Source organism: Gekko japonicus, unplaced genomic scaffold (genome assembly GCF_001447785.1).
Source record: "Gekko japonicus isolate JY-2015 unplaced genomic scaffold, Gekko_japonicus_V1.1 scaffold2389, whole genome shotgun sequence".
Lineage (NCBI taxonomy): Eukaryota > Metazoa > Chordata > Lepidosauria > Squamata > Gekkonidae > Gekko > Gekko japonicus.
In genome coordinates this window covers 184,679-209,667 of record NW_015175437.1, presented here as the reverse complement: position 1 = coordinate 209,667, position 24,989 = coordinate 184,679, and the positions used below count along the sequence as shown (strand labels likewise).

Below are 24,989 nucleotides of genomic sequence, written 5' to 3'. Positions count from 1 at the left end.
GCCGGAACACCGTTCCTGTGCGTTCCTGCCCCAAAATAGCCCTGTTCAAATGTATAAGCGTTGAGAGCACTAGCTATGTGTGTGCAAACCTGTATGTGTGTTTTTGAGGGTTTGAACTACTCTGGAGATTGTGAGGTGTCACTCATAGAAGAATTGTTCTCTCCCAAGATAGTCTGTACCATTTTTAGGGGAGAGGGATATGCAATGATCGATTTTAGTCTTGGTTTGGTTTCAGTTTTACAGGTGAGGGAGTTCGGGGTTCTCGTGTTTTGGCTATTTTTCACTGTTTGTGAATGGACGTATATTGTGTTTTGCTTAGTAGGTAGAACGATTAATTCCTGGTGGCTTTCTGTTCTGTTTTCCCATTCTTTTATCACCATTAAACTGGGGGGGGGGAATCCCCCTCTCTACAAAGCCCAGAGTTCTTGTTAAATAGTGAGAGCACCCACGCCCCCCCCCCCCCCCCCCCCGGTGAGAATGACTTCTCTGGAATGCGTATCGCTAACCTAGTTTTGGGTCTCTTGAGCTCCTGGAGGGTTTTTTAATTTTTAATGGAAAGCTCCCCCCCAAAAAAGAAAGGCAGACAAACCCTTCTGCAACCATCCATGTGACTGCTCAGTCGTGTGGCCAGTTCTTTATTTGCAAAAGGCGCATCTCAGCAGGCCGGAGGGGGAAAAATCCAGAGTTCATTCATTAGCAGAAGCTTCCCATATTTGCCCACGTAGTTCATCTGAGAAGAGAACTCTTAACATTTTGCCTCATTTCCTCTGATGACATAGACCACAAATATTTTAATTGTAGTTTTTTAAAAGTGCCGCTTTATTGCTGGTGATTTGCTTTGCCGTTTTTATGGGTTAAATAATTTATCAAATTGCTTCCAGGTTAGTGGGGCTGTCATCCGTATACTAGGGCCAGAGCGGTCAGAGGCGTTCCACTTTTTCAGACTCGATCGATCTGTCTCCACCACTTTCTCTTCAGAGAAACTGAGCAGTGGACTCGGAGGGCGGTATTTGTTCGATTTTACTTGGGGACGTGCAGGGCTTTTTTAGTAGAAAAAGCCCAGCAGGAACTCATTAGCATAACAGGCCACACCCAATAGCAGAAACTCATTAGTACATTAGGCCACACCCCTGACAGTGCAGCTCATTCACATATTAGGCCACACCCCCATGTTATCAGAGGTGTGGTCATCCAGCCACACCCACCTTTTGCTTCTTATTCTGTTTACCTTGTTTGTTGTCAACCAGGGCTCTTTTTGTAGCAGGAACTCCTTTGCATGTTAGGCCACACACCCCTAATGTAGCCAATCCGAATGAGTTTCTGCTGTTGGGTGTGGCCTATTATGCTAATGAGTTCCTGCTGGGCGTGGCCAACTCAGGAGCCAGCTGGGTCCTGTCCTGGAAATGTTGGAAAGAGAATTTGAGCCCCATGTGGTAGACTCCAGGGAGTAGCTGCCACTAGTTCAAACAGAGCCTGTGACATCTTGAAAGTCTAATACGGGGGTGCCAGACTCATTTGTTATGAGGGCCGGATCTGACATAAATGAGACCTTGTTGGGCCGGGCCATGTGTGTCATAAAATGTAATGCCAGGTAGCGGAGATATAAACTTTATAAAGGACACAAACACAAAGGGTTTTTTAAAAACTTAAAATAAAAACATGCTTAAAACATTAGCGCTCCTTGCAGTATTTTGTTTATTTAACAGTGTCTGATAACCGACACCTCTTGCTCTGAATTATTACATCAAAATGCCTGTGCTGTTGCAACTTTGAGTATGCTGTTTAGGTGTGTATCTGTAAGCTGCAAACCTAGGATGACGCAGCAGCAGCAGAACTGGAAGAAGAAGCAGAAGACAGCCAGTTACTCTGTGGGCCTGACAAAAGCTATCCGGGGGCCTGATCCGGCCCCTGGGCCGTATGTTTGACACCACTGGTCTGGGACAGAGGTCACAGAATTAGCTCCAGCCTAGTTAAGTGTGTGTTACGGTACATCCGGAACAAGGATATGTACTTTTTCACTTATACTCTTTGGACTTTAACGCTTCTCTCTGAGCGGATTCACGCGATCCGGGAGGGTGAAAGGTGGGGTTTATATTGAACTAGTGCCAGTTTTGTTTTTATCAGCCTAGAACATGTTTATGTGGAAGGGCAACCGTTCCCTGCCCGTGGAGGATGATGAATTGCAGCTTTGTGAATACACCCACACATTCCACAATACGAAAGTTGTCACCTTCAAGCATGAATACCTAAAGTTGGTCCTCGGCGGTAGTGTTGGGGGGGGGGGAATGTAGGTAATGTGGAGCTGCCACTTGTAAAACACAATGGATTCACACTTTGCATTTTTTTAAAAAATGGTGTCAGGAATCAGGATTCAGTTTGCATTCTTAACTCAAGAGGCACACGTCGTCGTCCCCCCCCCCCCCCCCACACACCTGGGATGTCAAAATAGCTGGAGTTCCTGGAATCCTAACGGAGCTGCCAGAAGGCCCCCAAGTAGCTCCCACGCTCTGTACACTACGTGGAAGGATCTGCCTTTGCTCTCAGCAATGCTGGTCTAAATACTGTGCAAAGATACCCTCAGCTATGTGCTCAAATTAAATGTGTGACATTTGCGAGAATTTCCATTTTTATTAAACGCTGAACATTTGGCTATTTCGAGACAACGGAAGAAAAGCATTGGATAGCAGGCTGGGAAAATGCCGCCGCCGTGGCAGTCCACAATTTCTCTTCCCTGACCTCTAGAACTACCGTCCCTGACCCTCTCTGGCTTTTTCTGGCTTTGCAGTGTATGCTGCCCACATATTTTCAAGCTTTCACGTGTGGGCCTGTGGACTAGAAGCACCACTCCGCTCTTAACATGAAGGCTGAGACGGTCAGGAAATGCCCATGCCAGAATCTACACGATCGCGACATGCTAAGTGCAGCGGAAATGCAATTGGCCAAACCTTTGTTATAGAAATGCTCGCTGGTCACGAAGTGCTTGCAATTCTTCAACTCTGGTGCTGTTGTGTTGCAACAGATAAAATAGAACTGGAGAACGGTTTAGCTGCATTTGGTGCGACTTCATGCCACCTCTTGCCTGTCCCGAAACTGCGATTGCAGGCATGCACATTTCATTGTATGTACATAACACATGCATGTGCATGGGTGCTGTAGGCACCCGCCTTCAGCACATGCTGTGCAATCATTGCACATGAATTTCTACACACAGATTTCATGCTGTTTCCTATTTCAATGATTTTCCATACAATAAATACATAACGCATAAAGAACAAGAGTTTCAGTAGCACTTTAAAGAGTAACAAAACTCGTGGCAGTGTATGAGTTTTCGCGAATCACTGCTTACTACTTCAGATACAGCTAGAATGTGAGTCCGTCTGTCCTGTATGGCGTAGTGGTTAAGTGTGTGGACTCTAATCTGGGAGAACTGGGTTTGATTGCCCACTCCTCCACTTGCACCTACTGGATGACCTTGGGCAAGCCATAGTTCTGGCACAGCTGTTCTTGAAAAAGAGCAGGTTCTGTCAGAGCTCTCTCAGCCCCATCTACCTCACAGGGTGTCTGTTGTGGGAAGGGGAAGGATTTTTTAAACCGCTCTGAGACTCCTTTGGGAAGTGAAGGGCGGGGGATAAATCCAATCTCCTCCTTCTATTTTGGGGAGTGGGGGAACACTTTTAACCTTCCAGTACATTCAGTTGCTGACCTAAGAGTAGCTGTTCTCTTACAAAGGCATTTCAAAGGGAGATTAGAAAGAGACGCTGCTAAATTGCAGCTGATAATGAAGCTCAAGATAATGCATCCTCCTGGACTCAATCGAGACCTGGGTTTCCTGTCTGGTTTTTCCATGCCTACTACCCCCTAGCACCTAATCCAGTCACACTTGCTATTGTCCTTTGCCTGCTAAGGTCATTCAGCATCTGAAATCACTCCACTCTCCAGAAAATAGGACAGATGGGCTCCCATTCGAGCTGTATCTGAAGAAGTGAGCAGTGACTCATGAAAGCTCATACGTCCTGCCACAAATGTTGTGCTACTGAACTCTTGCTCTTTTCTACTGCTACAAGGCAGACTTAACACAGCTACCCATTTTGATCTATAATGCCTAAAGTCCCTCCAGGGGTCATTTCGTAGAAAAAGAGCTAGGGGAACTCATTAGCATATGCCACACCCCCTGACATCACCGGAAGTGTGTCATAAGGCCACACCCCCTGACATCACCGGAAATGTGTCATAAGGCCACACACCCCGCCCCCAACGTTCCCGGCCGCTGGTGCCGGCCTTGCAGCTCCACTGCCGAGCCCCATGAGGGGTCCGGCGGTGGACCTGCTAGGCCGGCGGGAGTGCAAGGAAGCCCCGCGAAGGCCCTCCCTGGCCCCAGGCAGGCAGGGGTGGGGAGAGGCAGGGAAGGAAGCAACTTACCCTCCCTCTTCTCCTGCCTCCTCCTGGCTGAATGAGGGCCGGAAGCGGGGCAGCCGGAAGCGGGGGCGGGGCTTCGTCATGTGCCCCGCCCCCCGTACCTCACCCGGAGGAACTGCATTCCCCCGCGTTCCCCCCCGAAATGACCTCTGCATGTAACTACATGGTTTTGATCCACCTTCAGGCTGGAACTCTTAGGACGAGTTTTATTCGTGGAGTCACATATTCTAAAACATCAAGTCCAGTGAATTAGCTGTGTACATTTTTACCCCGGACATCTTGTTTTGCAGCTTGAGGTACCTGAATGCTTCTGCCAACAAATTGGAAATGCTCCCTCCGGCCACTCTTTCAGATGAGACCCGCAGCATTTTGCAAGAACTGTATTTGACCAACAATCACCTCACAGATAAATGCGTGCCCTTGTTAACGGGACACCCCCATCTAAAGATCTTGCATATGGCCTACAATCGCCTCCAGAGCTTTCCTGCAAGGTAGGGAGACCTTTCTGGCTTGTGAAACCACTAATACAGCAGTTTTTGTTATGATTGTAAGAATATTGTCAATTTAGTGTTCAGAATGTCAACTCAGTGTATTACTGCAATAAAAAAGCCAAATGCTGTGCTGGAAATTATTAGGAATGGGATTGAAAACAAATCAGCCAGAGAGCCAGTTTGGTGTAGTGGTTAAGTGTGCGAACTCTAATCTGGGAGAACCGGGTTTGAGTCCCCACTTCTCCACTTGCAGCTGCTGGATGACCTTGGGCAAGCCATAGTTCTGTCAGAGCTGTTCTCTCAAGGACAGTTCTGGAAAGAGCTCTCTCAGCCCCACCTACCTCACAGGGTGTCTGTTGTGGGGAGGGGAAGGAGTTTGTAAGCCGCTCTGAGACTCTGAGTGAAGGGCGGGGTACAAATCCAATCTCCTCCTCCATCATAATGCCCCTGTATAAATTTATGGTGCAGCCTCATTTGGAATCCTGTGTACAGTTCTGGTTATTGCACCTCAAAAAAGATATTATAGCATTGGAAAAAGGTGCAGAAAAGGGCAACTAAAATCATTAAGCGGATGGAACACTTTCCCTATGAAGAAAGGTTAAAGAGGTTAGGGCTCTTTAGCTTGGAGAAACGACGATTGAGGGGTGACATGACTGAGGTTTACAGAATTATGCATGGGATAGAGAAGGAAGAGAAAGAAGTACATTTCTCCCTTTCTCACAGTACAAGAACTCCTGGGCACTCAATGAAATTAATGAGCAGTAGGTGGCTCAAGTGGTTAAGACGCTGAACTGCAGGCTGTGGAAGGTCAGTAGTTCAGCAGTTCGAGACCCAGGTGCCGCATGACGGAGTGAGCGCCCGTCTCTAGTTCCAGCTCCTGCCAACCTAACAGTTCGAAAGCAAGAAATTGCAAGTAGATAAATAGGTACCACTTCGGTGGGAAGGTAACAGCGTTCCGTGCGCCTTGGTGTTTAGTCACGCTGGCCACATGACCACGGAAACGCCTTCGGACAGCGCTGGCTCTTTGGCTTTGAAACAGAGATGAGCACCGCAACCCTAGAGTCGGACGCGACTGGCTTTCGAGCAAGGGAACCTTTACCTTTACTTACAGTAGTGGAGGGAGGGGCTCCTGCCTCTCCCCCGTGACGTTTTCCCAAGCTGGAGTGGCCCCAAGTGGGAGGAGTTTACTTGGTTTGGGGCCTTTTTAAAAAATATGGCTGAAAACATGTAATATGAAGGGGGAGGGGCCCATTGCACTCTGAGCTCCGGTTTTTAAAAAATATGCTAATATCTATTCTCTTTCATGCTAGCCAGTCTCACGCCGCCATGTCAGTCTTGCTCCTCCCCTCTCCTGCTTAACCAGTCACTTACAGCGATTGCCACGATCCCTGCCCACACCCCTGTTCCCTGTTCTGTCTGGGTATGGAAAGGAATATGTGCAGACAATTCAGGGCTCTTTTTGTAGCAGGAACTCCTTTGCATATTAGGCCACCCCCCCTAATGTAGCCAATCCTCCAAGAGCTTACAGAGCTCTTCTTACAGGAGCTACTGTAAGCTCTTGGAGGATTGGCTACATTAGGGGTGTGAATGCAGTTATACGCTGGAGACATTTAGTCCCCGTGCATTTTGGGAGGAAGGGAACTTCCAGCCTCCCGTGCATATCAGTCCCAATTTTTGCGGCCTCACTGGGCCATGTGGTGTACCCCCTTTGAGGCAGTGATTCCCTTGAAGGAACTGGTCTTTAATTTAGAACCACCATCCCAAGATTAAGATTGGAAGTTGGGTTTTGTTGCTTCATTGCCGTCAAGTTGCAGCTGACGTATGGCGACCCCTTGGAGTTTCCAAGGCAAGAGAGATTCAGAGGTGGTTTGCCATCGCCCGCCTCCACATCACGACCCCTGGAATTCCTTGGGGGGGGGTCTCCCATCCAAATGCCAGCCAGGGCCGGCCCTGCTTCGCTTCTGAGATCTGAAGAGATCAGGCTTGCCAGGGGTTCGCAGACCAGGGCAGGGTTGGAAGAACTTGCTTAAAATATATCGCGTTGCCTTTTCGTAGTAAAATGGCCAAACTTGAAGAACTGGAAGAAATTGACGTGAGCGGAAATAAACTGAAATCCATTCCCACCACCATCATGAACTGCCGACGCATGCATACTGTGATTGCGCACTCCAATTGTATCGAAGTCTTTCCGGAAGTCATGCAACTCGCTGAAATCAAGGTATGGGTCTTGTCTTTAAAGGGTTCCTCTCTCAAAAGTTCCTGTAAGTATTGTGAAATAGAAAGTCTCTTCGAAATGCTCAGACCATCAAGGAGCAGTGTCTTACGCATTCATTTCGACAGTGTGTAGGTCACTGGAGTTACATTCTGTCCAGTCCCATTGATGGCCCCTGATCTACGCCCCAAATCGGAGAGGGATCCTGAAAGATAAAGTGGACTTAAATGTGTGGGAATTTAGCCAAAGTGGGGAAGCCTATGTAGTCTCAATGCATTTTGGGAAGAAGGGACTTTCCAGCTTCCTGTGCGTATCAGTCCCAATTTTTGCAGCACGGCTGGGACGTGTGGTATACCTTCTTTCAGGTATGCACAGCCATGTCCACTTCTCACCTCAAAGCATTCGTCCGTGTGACTGAAAACGAAGTTAATCGATGAGTCGCCCTCAGTGTAATCCTAAAGATCAAGCTCGGAAGGCCACAAGACAGAATTTAGCAGGTTGTACATGTCTTTGAGGAGCTGCGGTGGCTCAAGTGGCTAAGACGCCGAACTGCAGGCTGTGGAAGGTCGGTAGTTCTACAATTCGGGACCCGAGTGTGCCACATGATGGAATGAGCTCCCGTCTCTAGTTCCAGCTCCTGCCAACCTAGCAGTTCGAAAGCAAGAAATTGCAAGTAGATAAATAGGTACCACTTCAGTGGGAAGGGAACAGCGTTCCGTGCGCCTCGGTGTTTAGTCATGCCGTCCACATGACCGCGGAAACGTCTTTGGACAGTGCTGGCTCTTTGGCTTTGAAACGGAGATGAGCACTGCAACCCTAGAGTCAGATTCGACTGGCTTCCGAGCAAGGGAAACCTTTACCTTTACATGTCTTTGAGCCATGCATCTCGCACCAGAGTCTCTGCTATGGCTGTGGGCTGCATCTTCAGATCTTTCTCACGCTTTTGCTGTCTCATGGTTCTCCCCCCCCCCCCCCCCGCTGCCTTTCCTTTAAGGAAGTGTCACACTCCTTTGAACAGTGAGTGTAGATTTCATGACTTCACATCCGTACGATCTAAGAAAAACAAGTAATATTTGAAGGGAAAATAGGCTTTTAAATTTTTTTAGTCTGGTACCCCAGCATGCGATCTGCTGGGCCTAAGAATATCACCAGCAGTGCTGGTTAAATGCAAACTCGCTTTTAAAACTTACTTTACATTCCTAACCTCCTCTCTTCTAATGGCTCATGGTTGGTGATGGTAATTTCGCCTAAATCAAGCCGGATCTTTCCCAAAGGGCTCCATTTCCACGTACTTATTTCATAACTTTTAATTACAACTCGCTTAATAAAGATGAGCTCCATTAACTTAAAGAGAGTAATTACCCTCATAACGTAGACGATGGGCAAACCAGGACTTGTTCTGAAACATGCAGAAGGTGGTGATGGGGGGGGGGATATACATTTTCAAGACGTCTTGGGATGCTGTTGTGGGTCACAGAAGGCTTATTGCGTAGAGCGATGCCTTTTACAACCTGCCTTGTGCTTTGGGTTGATGTGGTGTTATAAAATTCTTTATAGAAGTTCTGTTTCAAAGGGCATTTGTGGTGGGTAAACTGTGAATTTTTAACCAGCCCGTTTTCAGTTTTGTTAATGAACTCTTACTTTTTTTTTTGTGCTTCTTTGACACTTCCTGTTGTGTTGGTAGCCACCTGGTGTCTGAAGAAATAAGGCAGGATATAAATGTTTTAAATTAGGCTGGGGGGGTGGGAGCGGTCTTTGGCTTACGAGGATAGGACGAGGGGCTAGAGCGGTGTCCAGACTGTACCAGTTCAGACTTCCGGTAGAGGTTCATATGACGACTGTTCATTGCAAGAAAAAGGCTCTGTTCCTAGGAAAATGCATCAGGGAAAATGCCAGATATATCTCATCCGTCTTTCTCGCTACTTTTCCTGCGTGTTGGGATTTTGGGGGGGGGGTGAGGGAGTTTCTGTCATGTGAGCCCCCACCTCTCCCAAATAAGTCCTGACCAGACTGCGTCAGCTGTTAAAGAGCGGGGCCTTTGTCTTATGCCATTCCGCTCAGCTAAAAAGGACTACGAGGCCCGCGTGATTGAGAACTGAAACATTTCTCCTCCTTCCTTGCCTGCAGTGCGTGGATCTGAGCTGCAACGAGCTGACTGAAGTCACGTTACCCGAAAACTTGCCTCCAAAGCTGCAGGAACTAGACCTGACTGGAAACCCCAGACTCGTCCTGGATCACAAGACCCTGGAGCTATTGAAGTAAGGAACAGTCGGCTTTATTACACAGTAGGCAGAAGGCCACGCAAAACACTTAAGAAGCGCATAACACCCTGTACGCAAACATCAGGTACCCTTTTTTTAACCATAACCCCCCCCCCTTTATTGGTGTACTCGCTAAACGACTGACAAGTTTGCTAGTCAAGGCAGAGGGCAGAAGAAAGTGCCAGACACACACACCCCCAACACAAATATCCCAGTCTTCCCAAAGCCATTGTGCCTCCCATCTCAATAATGTTCTTCCTTTCTGCTTCAGTTTGGTGTAACCAGTTTGGTGTAGTGGTTAGGAGCGCGGACTCTAATCTGGGAGAACTGGGTGTGATTCCCCACTCTTCTACATGCAGCTGCAGGTGTGACCTTGGGTCAGTCACAAGTTCTCTCGGAGCTGTTCTCTCGGGAGCAGTTCTCAAGAGAACTCTCTCAGCCCCACTTACCTCACAAGGGTGCCTGTTGTGGGGAGGGGAAGGGAAAGGAGATCATAAGCCACTCTGAGACTCCTGATAGTGAAGGGTGGGGTATAAATCATCTGGTCTCCTCCTCCTCTTCCTCCTCCTCCTCCACCAGTGTCTCCTATTCTGGCAGTTCTTGACACAAAAATGGGTTGCAAAGCCCGTGAAATGTGGCTCCCAGGATCTTTCCGTTTTAATGGTTTATGACCGTAGGTCAGTGGCAGAGCCTGTGCTCGGCGTGCAGAAAGTCCCAGGTTCAGTCCCCGGCATCTCCAGTTGCCTGGCAGTAGATTATGTGAAAGACCTCTCCGCCTGAGACCCTGGAGAGCGGCTGCCAGTCTTAGCAGGCAATACTAAGATGGACCCTGGATCTGCTGCAGCTTGAGGGCAGCTTCATGTGTTCACGTGGCTTTTCTGGTTCTTCAAATGAGCCTCCACACCAAGTAAATTTGAACGTGTGGGTCACCACAGCAAGAAGGCTGGGGACCCACTGCTTGATTCCACCAGGGGGAATAGCAACGCACACGGGAAACACAGCAGGGCTGAACAAAATGGGGGAAATGCCGTGCAAACAAAAACAAAGCACACGACTCTAATATACGACTATAGCTTCGTTAATTAATCAAATCATATACTTATCGTATACCCTAGTACAACCTGATTATTATAAGTAACAAGAGATACAATCAATATAGAGGAGCTGCGGTGGCTCAAGTGGTTAAGACGCTGAACTGCAGGCTGTGGAAGGTTGGCAGTTCGAGACCCGAGTGTGCCGCAGGACGGAGTGAGCTCCCGTCTCTAGTTCCAGCTCCTGCCAACCTAGCAGTTCGAAAGCAAGAAATGGCAAGTAGATAAATAGGTACCACTTCGGTGGGAAGGGAACAGCATTCCATGCGCCTTGGTGTTTAGTCATGCCGGCCACATGACCACGGAAATGTCTTCGGACAGCGCTGGCTCTTCAGCTTGGAAACGGAGATGAGCACCGCAACCCTAGAGTCGGATTCGACTGGCTTTCAAGCAAGGGAAACCTTTACCTTTACCTTTACAATCAATATATAACACTATTCAATCTTGAAGAAATGTCCAAAGTTACAGAGACCGAATACGCAGACAAGGCTCAACGTTGTGACTCTTTTGCTTCAAAGAAGAGACGTAGCAAACATCATGCTGGCTTGTCTCGCTCTGAAAAAGGACACCGCAACACGCCTCCCAGGCAAAAATTGTGCGTTTCGAGGAATTCTTCTTCAGGCAAACTATTTCTCCTGGAACCAAAGCTCACAAATGCTACAATGCACAAGTCAGAAAATTCTCTACGTGGCTTCTCCGGTTCTCCACGGTATTTTCCACATTTTGTTCCACCGGGGGAAAGGCTGGTTCCATCCCTCACAGGCAGCTGTAGCAGGCCTTGTGGCTGAAGAAGAAGAAGAAGAGATTGGATTTATACCCCGCCCTTCCCTTGGAGTCTCAGAGCGGCTTACAAACTCCTCTCCCTTCCCCTCCCCACAACAGACACCCTGAGAGGTGGGGTAGGGGGGCTGAGAGAGCTCTGACAGAAACTACTCTTTTTCAAGGACAGCTGTGCCAGAGCTTGGGACTGACCCAAGGTCACACCAGCAGGTGCGAGTGGAGGAGTGGGGGAATCAAACCCGGTTCTCCCAGATTAGAGTCCTCACACTTAACCACTACACCAAACTGGCTCTCAAACCTTTGGCCTCAGACTAGGGTTGCCAAGTCTGGGTTGGAAAATACCTGGAGACTTTGGGGGTGGAGCCAGGAGAGGGTGTGGTTTGGGGAGGGGAGGGGCCTCAGCATGGTCCAGTGCCACAGAGTCCACCCTTCAAAGCAGCCATTTTCTCCAGGGGAGCTGGTCTCTTTCAGCTGGGGATCAGTGGTAAAAGCGGGAGATCCCCAGGCCCCACCTGGAGGCTGGCGACCGTACCTCAGACACTTCTTTCAGCTCTCGGACCATACTTGGACCAACATTGTCCCGACTGGCTCTTGTTCTGTCCACCCTTAGAGTATTCCAAGGCTACATCAGGCAGGTGTGACCTTGGGTCAGTTACAAGTTCTCTTGGAACTGTTCTCTCAGGGCAGGCAGTGTGGAGCAGTATTGGTCTCTCCTGGTAAGACGGACTGAGGTTTCTTGCAAAAGAGGGTACAGAGAGTTACTTACTTTAAGGACACTGCTTTTACAGCCAGTTCCGCTCTGAACAGCGTCACAGTAAGACTAAAAGAAGAAGAAAATTTTATTTAATACACGTGTCTCTATAATATAAAAAATCGATACTTTTAAATCTTAATCAACTGAGAAAAGAACTAGGCAACTGCCGATGTAATTTTAAAATCCACCCCTGCTAAAAGAAACCTCAATTTATCCAGTTCATGCTTAAGCGTCCTGGATGTAAGGTATTATCCAGCTATCTCTTGTCTCGTTAAGCAAATCACAGTCGAACAGACAGTGTTGAGGGTACAGAGAGTTAAGAATATAAACACTGTAGAGCTTTGTTTAAAGAGAGGACAGTCTCTCTCTCTCCCCCCCCCCCCCACTACCAGGGCTATTTTTGGGCAGGAACGCACAGGAAGGGAGTTCCGGCTGGCTCCTGAGTTGGCCACGCCCAGCAGGAACTCATTAGCATAATAGGCTGCACCCAATAGCAGAAACTCATTAAGATTGGCTACATTAGGGGTGTGTGGCCTAACATGCAAAGGAGTTCCTGCTACAAAAAGGCCCTGGGTTTTGACAACAAACAAGGTAAACAGAATAAGAAGCGAAAGGTGGGTGTGGCTGGATGACCACACTTCTGGTAACATGGGGGTGTGGCCTAATGTGCTAATGAGCTGTGCTGTCAGGGGTGTGGCCTAATATGCTACTGAGTTCCTGCTGGGCTTTTTCTACAAAAAAGAGCCCTGCCTACTACTAATGGTCGATGGGAGCGCTCCTTTCTACAAAAGCCAAGAAATGACTATTTAACCAACGTTTTTTGGGAGAATCCTGTTTATAAATGTGGCAAAGACGTTCGTATACCAATCAGGTCCTGGTTGGCCGCTGTCTGAAACAGTGTGCTGGGCTAGATGGACCAGTGGGTCCGATCCAGCAGGGCCCTGCTTGTGTCCTTAAACAAGTCCCCGAGTTCTTATTCAAAGAGGTGCAATGTAGGCGGCTCCCACTTGCATATCATATCAATAAGTTTCTCTGATCTTTCTGAAATGTTGAAAAGTTTTCGACAAAAAAGAGGCGCGTGAGGTGTGTCAGCTTGCTCCCTTTCACCCTTTCTGGCCGACGGCTATTTAAATTCAGTTGACTCCTGCCCCAAGCCCGATGTGACCAAGGTCTACCGGGCTGATATTTATGGCTGTCATTTGAGCATGAGGGAGATAAGTGGGCTGCTTTTTAATTATTCCCTGCATTGCACAATTGCCCTTCCTTGTAGCGCACTCGAATGGTTTGGAGGCATCCCTCCACCTCCTCCTCCTCCCGTGAGCACTCCCATGTCAGGAGCTGAACCATAAGCCTTTAATGACCATCGTAACGTGCTGGTTCCAAAGGGTAAAACCGTCAGCAAGTTCATATCTTCTTACCTTCTCTTTCAGAGATCACTTTCTCCCTCTTGTAAACACAAGGATTGCCTCTCAGCCACACTGACTGAGCTTGCACAAACATGCCCTTGATTGAATTACACTTGCCGTGGCGCTGCTACCTGGGAACACAAGGCCGTTCCTACTGTAGTCATCGGCGTTTCAGGCCCTTCCTGAAAGTTCACTTTTCTTTCAAAAGCTTGTCCTGGCCCATCTTGGACATACTATGCGGCGTGTTACCAATTCCCTATTGGGTGTAGTAAATAAGAAGCTGGAGACCGACTGGTGATGAAGGTGCATAGAAAGTTTATATAGATATAATGGTGAATATATACAGAGATATACAGGCCATCATACCGTGCCTTAGCTTGAGAGACTACGTCCCCACCTAGCTTATCAAGCTGATAGCTAATATACTAAACCCAGCCAATCACTAACAAGGTGAATTAATTACCTACTCTAACAATGCCTGATAGAGAACACCTGCTAGTATAACACCTGGCTGTAATCACTTAATCACTAGCATGACAGCTAGGACTGTCAAACAGAACAAACTGAATCTAGTAACTGCTTGCTACCTCTATCACCTAGACATATATCTCAATATTCCCTTCTTCTCAGTCTGCGCCGTTCATCAAACCCGTCTCTTCTTTCATTTCTAATGTCGCTCCACTCACTAGTAATTCAAGTAATCTCTAGTAATGCAAGTAATACTCTACTTTATTTATTACGTTATTTGTAGTCAGCCTCTCCCTTAGGGACTCCAAGCGGATTTCGCATAGTGAGTCAGTCCGGTCAACAAAACGGGACGTTCAGTAGCCGACGCATTAAGATTTTAGAAGTCTGGAACCACCAGAAAGACCTGGAACATAGCATAAGTATTCATGTGGCACGTTAAGTGGTGCACAAATTACGTAAATAGGACCCGACTGTCAGGCTCCCAGTGAAACCACCCTTCAGCCAATATTACTTAAAGAAGTTTATTGGAAAGATTTGGTCAACTGTAGAGATGAACGCCCTTGTTAGAACTGGCAAGTCCAGGGCCGGGAGATGGAAAGTAAAGATGAATGCCTACATTCCACGCATACCTCACACACACCAGGTTCTGATAGATATACGCCCGACTAGCTATTCCCAAAGTCTCATCTTCACCCAAGGTCACTCCTGTGTGAAAACCCAGGTGCTCCTTGGGGGCTGCTTCAAGAAGAGTTACAGTTATGGCAGCGCATTCCTACTACTACAACAATCGTTCTTTCACACCCCCAGTAATCTCATGGCAGCGAGGGCATGAGATAGTAGATGAAGCCAGATGTGTCCCGAGCCAGCAAGAGTAAAAAAGCGAAACTGGCATTAGCAATACAACAGCAATAAATCCCAATTCAGGCCTGAGTCTGACACCGACCTGCAATTATTATTATTATTATTATTTATTCGATTAATACTCCGCCCTCCCCAACAAGGCAGGCTCAGGGCGGCTTACATAAAAATTTAGAACAGCTTAAAACAAATCGTTTCTAAAACCAATCATAAAATGCTAGTATGCAATGTTATATAGTGATGGCCAGGGGTCATTTCCTGCAGGAGCGCAGAGGAGCGGAGCTCCGGCAGTAAAGAGCCCAGGGGGCGGGCACATGCAACAAGCCCCACCCCCTGCTCCCAGCAGCCCTCAGTCAGAGCAAGAAGCAGCCAGGTAAGCTGCAGAACCCCCAGTCCCCTGGTCCAAAACAGTCCAGTGGCACCTTTAAGACCAAGTTTTATTCAGGTACAAGCTCTCCCTCCTCTGCGAGAACAGATCTGCACATTCTTCCCTCCCCCCAATAGCTGGCAATCCAAAACAGTCCAGTGGAGCCTGAGCGGTGGGTGTTGCCTTCTGACACACTTCCGGTGATGCCAGGGGGTGTGGTATATGCAAATAAGTTATGCTAATGAGTTATGCTAATGCGCTCCTGCACCTCTTTTTCTACAAAACGACCCCTGGTGATGGCGAGACATAATAACAAATCGTCTTAATAGCAGATCGGTCCTAATGGAATACAATCAGCATTGATGTTAGAACTATCTTGGTCCATTCGTACCGGCGATGCACAGGCTGCCAATAGTAATACCAGGGCACGGGGTCCTACGGTGTGGCTCCTTGGTCGAATGCCTGGCGAAAGAGCTCTGTCTTGCAGGCCCTGCGGAACTGTAGGAGGTCCCGCAGGGCCCTGATGTCTTCTGGGAGCTCATTCCAGCAGCGTGGAGCCGCCACCAAAAAAGCCCTGGTCGTAACCAGCCTGGCATCTTTGGGACCCGGGAGGGCCAGACGTTTTTGAGACCCCGAACGCAGTGCTCTCTGGGGAATGTGTGGGGAAAGGCGGTCCCTCAGGTATTTAGGCCCCTGACCGTAAAAGGCTTTAAAGGTAAGAACCAGCACCTTGAAGTGAATTTGGAGCGCTATAGGCAGCCAGTGCAGTGCTTTTAGCGCAGGCTGAATATGCTCCCGCACGGGGAGGCCCAAGAGCAGCCTGGCCGCAGCATTCTGCACCAGCTGAAGCTTCCGGATTTGGGACAAGAACAGCCCCATGCAGGGGTCATTTCGTAGAAAAAGAGCTAGGGGAACTCATTAGCATAACTCATTAGCATATGCCACACCCCCTGACATCAGGGGCCCAGCGGTGGACCTGCAAGGCCGGCGGGAGTGCAAGGAAGCCCCGCAAAGGTCCTCCCTGGCCCCAGGCAGGCAGGGGTGGGGAGAGGCGTGGAGGAAGCAACTTACCCTCCCTCTTCTCCTGCCTCCTCCTGGCTGAATGAGGGCTGGAAGCGGGGCGGCCGGAAGCAGGGGGCGGGGCTTCATCGTGTGCCCTGCCCCCCACACCTCACCCGGGGGAACCGAAATGACCTCTGGCCCCATGTAGAGAGCATTACAGTAGTCTAGTCTCGAGGTGACCGTTGCATGAATCACGGTTGCCAAGTCATTGCGTTCAAGGAAGGGAACCAACTGCCTAATCTGCCAAAGATGGTAAGAGGCTGACTTAGCAGTGGCTGCTACATGTTCCCCTAGTGCCACCCTTTGTCCCCAACCCCGAAGGAAAGAGGAAATCCATTGCAAGGCAGACTTCTGAATAAGAACATAAGAGACGGCAATGTTGGATCAGGCCAAAGGCCCATCCAGCCCAACACTGTGTCACACAGTGGCCAGAAATACCAGGTGCCATCAGGAGGTCCACCAGTGGGGCCGGGACATTAGAAGCCCTCCCACTGTTGACCCCCCTCCCCAAGCACCAAGAATACAGAGCATCACTTGCCCCAGACATTAGAGAACATAAGAGAAGCCGATGTTGGATCAGGCCAATGGCCCCTCCAGTCCAACACTGTGTCACACAGTGGCCAGAAATACCAGTGCCATTAGGAGGTCCAGCAGTGGGTCCAGGACATTAGAAGCCCTCCCACTGTTGCCCCCCCCCCAAGCACCAAGAAGTCAGAGCATCCCTTGCCCCAGAGCCCCTATCTATACCTTGTGGCTAATAGCCACTGATGGAACTCTGCTCTAATTCCCTTTTGAAGCCGTCCATGCTTGTAGCCGCCACCACTTCTTGTGGCAGTGAATTCCATATGTTAATCACTCTTTGGGTGAAGAAGTACTTCCTCTTATCCGTTCTAACCCGACCGCTCAGCAATTTCATGGAGTGCCCACGAGTTTTTGTATTGTGAATCCCACTGTTGGTGAGGCAGTGGATCAGTAGGTGATGGTCAACTGTGTCGAACGCTGCCAACAGTTCTAACAGTAGCCGCACCGCTGAACGACCCCAATCCAGATGCCTCCGGAGGTTGTCCGCGAGGGCGACCGGTGCCGTCTCCAATCCCATGGCCTTGGCGAAAGTCAGACTGGAAGGGGTCTAATGTGGAAGTGTCATCCATAAAACTGAGTTGCCACCACCTTCTCAGTTAGTTTGCCCAGATAGGGCAAATTGGAAACCGGCAGATAGTTTGCCAGTTCAGCCGGATCCAGAGATGGTTTTTTTAGGAGGGGGCATACCACTGCTTCCTTAAGTGCCCTGGGGAACAGGTCCTCAGAGAGGGACTTGTTGATGATCTCCCTTAGGGCAACTTGTAGCCCATTGCAGCCAGCTTTAATTAGCCACAACGGTCATGGGTTGAGGCTGCAAGTGGTAGGGCACACAGCTGAGTGTAATTTGTTGGATTCCTCTAGGCTGAGTAGATTGAACTAATCCAAAACCTAACTAGAAGGTGTGCACGGAGCCTCGGGTTCACTCACTGTCTCAACTGTGGCAGGGAGGTCATGGCGGAGCGACAAGACCAGGGCTATTTTTGGGCAGGAACGCACAGGAACGGAGTTCCGGCTGGCTCCCGAGTTGGCCACGCCCAGCAGGAACTCATTAGCATAATAGGCCACACCCAACAGCAGAAACTCATTAGAATTGGCTACATTAGGGGTGTGTGGCCTAACATGCAAAGGAGTTCCTGCTACAAAAAAGCCCTGGGTTTTGACAACAAACAAGGTAAACAGAATAACAAGCAAAAGGTGGGTGTGGCTGGATGACCACACCTCTGGTAACATGGGGGTGTGGCCTAAAGTGCTAATGAGCTGCGCTGTCAGGGGTGTGGCCCAATATGCTAATAAGTTCCTGTTGTTGGGTGTGGCCTATTATGCTAATGAGTTCATGCTGGGCTTTTTCTACAAAAAGAGCCCTGGAAGACTTTATCTCTGAAATAGCTCGCAAAGGCCTCACAGCCAGTGTCCAATTCCCTAGCATTTGGTCTGCCTTGTGGCGGAGTAGTTATGGACCAAATCGTTTTAAATAATTGGGCTGGGTATGAGCTCGCAGATGCAATCGTGGCTGCCTAGTACCGGCTTTGACTGCCATCTCATAGGATCTCATAAAAGTCCTATAGGATGCTCTTGTAGTTTTCTTCACAGGCACACCGCCACAATCTCTCTAGCTGTCTGAGCCTTTGCTTCATTAGCCTCAGCTCCTGGGGTAAACCAAGGAGCCAGTCTAGAGCAGAGGGTTGTGGGAGCGATCTCGTTGATGGCCGCTGAGAGTCGGCTGTGCCAATCCTCTGCAGTCTCATCCAGCAAACCGCCGGGGGACATTGGTTCCTGCAGTGCCATCTGAAGCCGCATAGGGTCCGTTTGGCTCCACAGGCGAGCTAAAATGTGCTTGCCACCCTAACAGGGTCGGGGTGGAACGTTATTTATTCATTTTATTTTATATTTATCTATGTTTTGTTTTGTATCTCACCCTCCCAAAGGCTCAGGGCGGCTCACAGGCGGCAAAGCCGAGATATGAAATACAATAAAACATGTAACAGAATAACAGCATTTAAAATGTCCCTGCAGCCACCCTCCAATGCCTCCCCTCCAAGGGCCAGCTTGCCTGGGCTCCCCGCGGCCGCAGGGGGCCCAGGCAAGCCAAGGGAATGCATGGGTGTGTGGCCTAATATGCTAATGAGCTGTGCTGTCAGGGGTGTGGCCTATTATGCTAATGAGTTCCTGCTGGGCTTTTTCTACAAAACAAGCCCTGCTGGCATCTATATGTCAATAACACTGTGGCACCTCACAGTTTTCTTTTATCCTGGCATGGAATGTTACCAGTGACCATCACTGAAAAAGCACTTTTCCCTGGTTGCTGCCAAAGAAGGTGTTGGCAGCACCCAGAGAAGGGCTTTTGAAACAGGCCTGTGAAAATTGGGCAGGTTCTTACTGGAGAAAACAGGCCTTCGGGTGTTCTGGCACTGAGCTGTATTGCTGGCTTTTACAAGTTGGGGAACTGCAGGGAGTAACTGCAGGGAGGTCAGTTAGGACAGACACATCCCGCCCACACACATGAGTATTTTCCTGCCCACCTAACCCTGAACTTCAATCCAGTGGTGTAGTGAAGAATCCTCATTCCATTGCTATTAGACAAAAAAAAAAGTAATGGGAGTTGTGCAAACATCCCAAGACTAATACAGCATGTTAGGAACTTGTGGACACACAATGAAATTGCTGAGCAGTTGGGTTAGACTGGATAAAAAGGAGGTACTTTTTCACCCAAAGAGTGATTAACACATGGAATTCACTGCCACAGGAGGTGGTGGTGGCTACAAGCATGGACGGCTTCATGGGGGATTTAGATAAGCATATGGAACACAGGTCCATCAGTGGCTATTAGTCACAAGGTATAGATAGGAACTCTCGGTCTGGGGCAAGTCTTGGTGCTTGGGGGTAGCAACAGTGGGTGAGACTCCCGAGTGAAGGGTGGGGTATAAATCCAATCTCTTCCTTCTCCTCCTCCTCCTCCTCCTCCTCCTCCTCCTTCTTCTTCTTCTTCTTCTTCATCTCTTGCCTTGAAAACTCCTATGTATTTACATGCAATGCAAGTTTCAGGCAATGTTAATTTGGTCGTCCCCCCCCCCTTTGGTTTGTTATATCTCCCGTATAAATAAATGCTGAATGGTGGTGGCACTTCTCTAGAACATTCCACACGCTCCGGAATTGGTTCGCTCTCTGATCTGTCATTCAGAGGGTCTCCCTATCCACTGGCTGCTTTGCCTGAGTCCTGCCTCCAACATTCTAAACATTTTGCTGTTCCTCTCCCCCCCATAGCCAGTCAGAATACAGAGGTTATTTGCATATGCAGCCTCATTGGCCTTTGCCTTGGAACACAGAGGTCGTTTGCATATGCGACTTGATTGGCTTTTGCCTCTAACATTCTAAACAGTTTGCTCTTCTAAGGTAAAATGTGTCCAATCTCCAGGTGAGGGCTGGAGATCACTCAGAATTACAACTGCTTTCCAAATGGCAGAGATCAGTTCCTCTGGAGAAAATGGTGGGCTCTGTATCCTTATATGCTGCTGAGGTGGCCCCCGTATGACAGCCAATATGACGTAGCAGTCAGGGCTTCAGAGCACGGGAGAGGCTGCAGGTGTGTGGGGAGTGGAAAGCTGAAGAGTGAGGGGGAAATAAAGGTAGGTTGGTGATTGGCTGGGAAGGAGATAGAGTTGCCAACTCCAGGTGGGAAATCCCTGGAGATGTGAGGGATGGAGCCTGGAGAGGGTGAGGTTTCAGGAGGCGTGGGACCTCGGACAGGTACAAAGCCATAGACTCCACCCTCCAAACCAACTATTCCCTTCTGGGGAACCATCGTTGCCAATCTCCAGGTGAGGGCTGGAGATCACTCAAAATTACAACTGTTCTTTAGGTAGCAGAGATCAGTTCCTCTGGAGAAAATGGTGGACTCAGTGTCATTATACCCTGCTGAGGTCACCACAGCAAATTGACACTGAGTGTCCAAGGCCAGGGCACCCTCCCAGAGCCTCTTTCTAGAGGCCGTTGTATTTATTTCCACAACGGGCCTTTTTCCTAGTCTCACCATAAAGCAGAAGGCCCATTTCCTTCCAGGCTGGTGCTTGTTCTGCACAGCTTGTATTGGTAGATGCCTGGGTGGCAACCGTGAACACGCTTTTGTCAAGCCACTTGAATCATCGCAGATAACAGTGGAGAAAGAGAAGTGGGAAAGATGCGAGACTCTCTCCTTTGACTTCTGAAGTATTCATTCTTTTTTTGGGGGTGTGTTGTTGTTTCTCATTATAGCAACATCCGTTGTTTCAAGATCGACCAGCCATCAGCCGGGGACGCATCTGGAGCGCCAGCCGTGTGGAGCCACGGGTTCACCGAAGCGTCAGGGGTGAAGAACAAGTAAGTGGCTCAACGGAGGCAGAAAGGCTGTTTGTCCTCCCTTTGCTGTATCGGCATAAGAATCAGGGCAGGGTCTGCCGCAGTCGGCTTAGCTGTCAGGTTAGGCATGCTGTCTTGTAGCCAAATTCAGGCCCCGGTGGTGGGGTAATTCTACTCGTGAGGGGAGTTATCCGTTCAGCTCCTCCTACCAGGTTACCACTCAGAACAGACACCCGTTCCTTTTGATGAACCGAATCCGAGTCCAGTAGCCCCTTAGAAGATCAACGGAACGTTCCCGTTTGCCAAGGGCCCAGGCCGCCACCTCTTGGGCAAGCAGCCCCCCTGAGCCACCCCACCCCCTCTTGGGCAAGCAGGCACAGCTCAGAGGTAGAAGTAGGCTCTCGAGGCTGAGCAGGCACAAGAAACCAACCTGGGTTGGAGAGCCAGTTTGGTGTCGTGGTTAGGAGCGCGGACTCTAAACTGGGAGAACCGGGTTTGATTCCCCACTCCTCCACTTGCACCTGGCTGGATGACCTTGGGCAAGCCGTAGTTCTGATAAGAGCCGTCCTTGAAAAAGAGCGGTAACTGAACCAAGCCCCGTCGGCTGCCAAATGTGTGCTATGTAAAGATTATATGTGCTGTCCTCCCTTACCCCTATAAAGGATTGTTAGTCCCTTGTGAAATGAGTAACTGTAAATCGCTCAGAGCCAGCAGCTCTGCAAGGATTGAGCGATTAATAAATTGAAAGATGATGATGATTATTATTATTACTAGCAAAAAGGCCCGTTGCGGAGGGGGATACAACGGGCTGCTAGCCGTCCTCCGCCTCCTCCCCCTCCCCGCCGCGGCCCACCCGCCCGTCGGAGGCAGGCACTTGCGGGACTTGCCTGTGCGCAAGTTCTTCCCTGGCCTCCGCGACGCAGCCGTCCGCCCGTTGCAGCCGCTCGTAGGGCCCGGCCCCCGTCCTCGGCGTGACCCAGGCGGCTGCGAGCGTTCGCGCCCTTGGTCTCCGCCGTGAGGCAGGCGGCCGGCAGTCTGAGCAGACCGGCCGCCGCAGCCGGCCGCCACCTCCAGGCCCCGGGAACATCGCGCACAGCCGCCGGGGCTAGGCCCAGGGACGTGAAGCCGCAGCCACCTCCAGCCCCCGGGAACATCCCGCACAGCCGCCCGGCACAGCCGCTCGTCGGCTCGAGGCCCCCGGGACGCGAAGCTGCAGACGACGTGGGGCGGGACTCAGACAACGTGGCCAATGGGACGTGGCCACGCCGCTGACGGACAGGCGAGCCGCCCAAACACTGTAGGGGCGCATTGCGTGCAGTTTGCGTCTTACTGCTTTATAATGTAGGGAGATATATTATTTAACACAATCTCTACAGCCCTAGGGAGCTGCGGTGGCTCAAGTGGTTCAGACGCTGAACTGCAGGCTGTGGAAGGTCGGTAGTTCAGCAGTTCGAGACCCGGGTGCCGCATGACAGAGTGAGCTCCCGTCTCTAGTTCCAGCTCCTGCCAACCTAGCAGTTCGAAAGCAAGAAATTGCAAGTAGATAAATAGGGACCACTTCGGTGGGAAGGTAGCAGCATTCCGTGCGCCTTGGTGTTTAGTCATGCCGGCCACATGACCACGGAAACGTCTTCGGACAGCGCTGGCTCTTCGGCTTTGAAACGGAGATGAGCACCGCAACCCTAGAGTCAGATTCGACTGGCTTTCGAGCAAGAGAACCTTTACTTTTACCTACAGCCCTGCAGCAAGAAAATAACAAAGCTAACTTTTCTTTCTAATACCTCAGTACCTGGTATTAGATGGTCCGTTTTCTACGTCGCTGTCCATTGCAACGGAGCCTGTCATCGTTAGAGCCACTGTCCTGTTGAATCCTCAAAGCTAGCCTGGCTTCCCTCATCTCTACAGCCTAGATGTAGCCTTTTGCCATCTGGCATCAGGCGATCACTCACATCCAATCAGGGCACTTGCTGAAACCCTCTAAGAGAGGACAACACCGCTCCCGTCTCCCCCCTCCCATTTGGCTACAAAGTTGGCCACACGTTCCCGTGACTAGCCAATCCCCACATTCCTGAATCCGGCCTTGAAAAAGATAAGGATGGTGTAGGCAGGTGCGGTGGCTCAAGTGGTTAAGACGCTGAACTGCAGGCTGTGGAAGGTCAGTAGTTCAGCAGTTCGAGACCCGGGTGCCGCATGACAGAGTGAGATCCTGTCTCTAGTTCCAGCTCCTACCAACCTAGCAGTTCGAAAGCAAGAAATTGCAATTAGATAAATAGGGACCACTTCGGTGGGAAGGGAACAGCGTTCCGTGCGCCTTGGTGTTGAGTCATGCCGGCCACATGACCACGGAAGCGTCTTCGGACAGCGCTGGCTCTTCGGCTTTGAAACAGAGATGAGCACCGCAACCCTAGAGTCGGACTCGACTGGCTTTCGAGCAAGGGAACCTTTACCTTTAGTCAGGTGTAGGTTCAGTAACAGACACCTGCAAGGCAAAGTAGGCCCACTAGTATTCACATTAACCCTTGGGAGGAAACTGGGGTGCTTTGCTTCACCCTGTTGCGGCGTGCAAGGAAACGGGTCCTTGACCACGTGTGGGGAGCTCAAGCCCTAGGACTGCCAGTGCCTTCACGAAAGAGCCTCCTCGTGGCGTCCAGGGGTTCGTCTGGTCTAGCATTCTGTTCTCTAGAGAGGTCAGCTGTAAGCCTCTAGAAGGCTGTGGGCATGCCCCTCCCAAGTGCACCACACATGCCTTTGAAAGAGTGCATTATCCCTTGGATAACCTAGTTCAGCAGTTCGAGACCCGAGTGTGCCGCATGACGGAGTGAGCTCCCGTCTCTGGTTCCAACTCCTGCCAACCGAGCAGTTCGAAAGCAAGAAATTGCAAGGAGATAAATAGGTACCACTTCGGTGGGAAGGGAACAGCGTTCCGTGCGCCTCGGTGTCTAGTCATGCTGGCCACATGACCACGGAAACGTCTTCGGACAGCGCTGGCTCTTCGGCTTTGAAATGGAGATGAGCACCGCAACCCTAGAGTCGGACTCGACTGGCTTTCGAGCAAGGGAACCTTTACCTTTACTTTAACCTTGGATTGGCAACGCTTCAAGTGAAAATGGAAAATTGGAGCTTAGGGTTTTAAGGAGGTGGGTTTTTTTTGGGGTTTTTTTGCAAATGCCGAAGAGTTTAAACAGATCCCTGCTATTTCCTATGAGTTTGCTGACCCGTTGTTACTAAGCTAGCCAGAGATGCTGCTGGAAGAGTAGAGGCCTACAGTGTAAGAAGTGGGTGTGTGCGCGTAATCCTAGTGTGGTGGTTCTTGACATTTCAGCTGAAACAATATGCCACAAAGCTGACGCAGTCCGACCTCCTTTGGTGACTGAATAACGCCTTTAAAATTGCCGTGCTCTCGTCCAGGCCACGGCTCTTCTGAAGCTCAAATCAAGCCCCGGCCGGGGTTGTGCTTTGTTGGTCCGGGGGGGGGGGGTGGACGGGGACAAAATCCAAACGACTCGGCACGGTGGCTTTAAAACAGGCCAGAAACTCAAAGTCATAGTCACACTGAGCAGTTCTGACAGCTCCTGTAGAGGTTTAGAGGCTAAATGCAATTTAAGCTAAGGCGTCCGCTTTTCATCCCTTCATGTCCGCCGCCGCGTCCCAAATAAGCCACTGGATTTGGAGGGGAGGCTCGGGGGGTGGGGTTTGCTGAGTTCCAGAGTCAGCAGTACACTGTTGCAGCCGGGGAAGAACAAACGGGAAGAAACACAATTTGCTCCGCTCTGCGGTGTAGGCGTCCTGGCACTAAGCCAGTGTGGGTCTGTCTTTGTTTTTGTTTACTTCTTGTGTATCAAGCCAACCAGCCAGAAATTATCCCTCTCTCTTTCCCCGTGGTCTGTCCAGGGTAATTCACCGTGCTGG

General features: G+C 49.9%; 1 protein-coding gene across 1 annotated transcript in view; it reads left to right on the top strand.

Annotated features, from left to right (window-relative positions):
* Positions 1 to 24,989, top strand: part of PHLPP1 (PH domain and leucine rich repeat protein phosphatase 1) — a gene marked incomplete at its 5' end in the record, with an annotated part of 104,089 nt that overhangs the window by 62,104 nt on the left and 16,996 nt on the right. The window contains 4 exons of the mRNA XM_015425846.1: positions 4,707 to 4,907; positions 6,963 to 7,125; positions 9,247 to 9,377; positions 20,997 to 21,101. Of these exons, the coding sequence (XP_015281332.1) occupies positions 4,707 to 4,907; positions 6,963 to 7,125; positions 9,247 to 9,377; positions 20,997 to 21,101 (600 nt within the window). The remainder of the gene's footprint in view (positions 1 to 4,706; positions 4,908 to 6,962; positions 7,126 to 9,246; positions 9,378 to 20,996; positions 21,102 to 24,989) is intronic.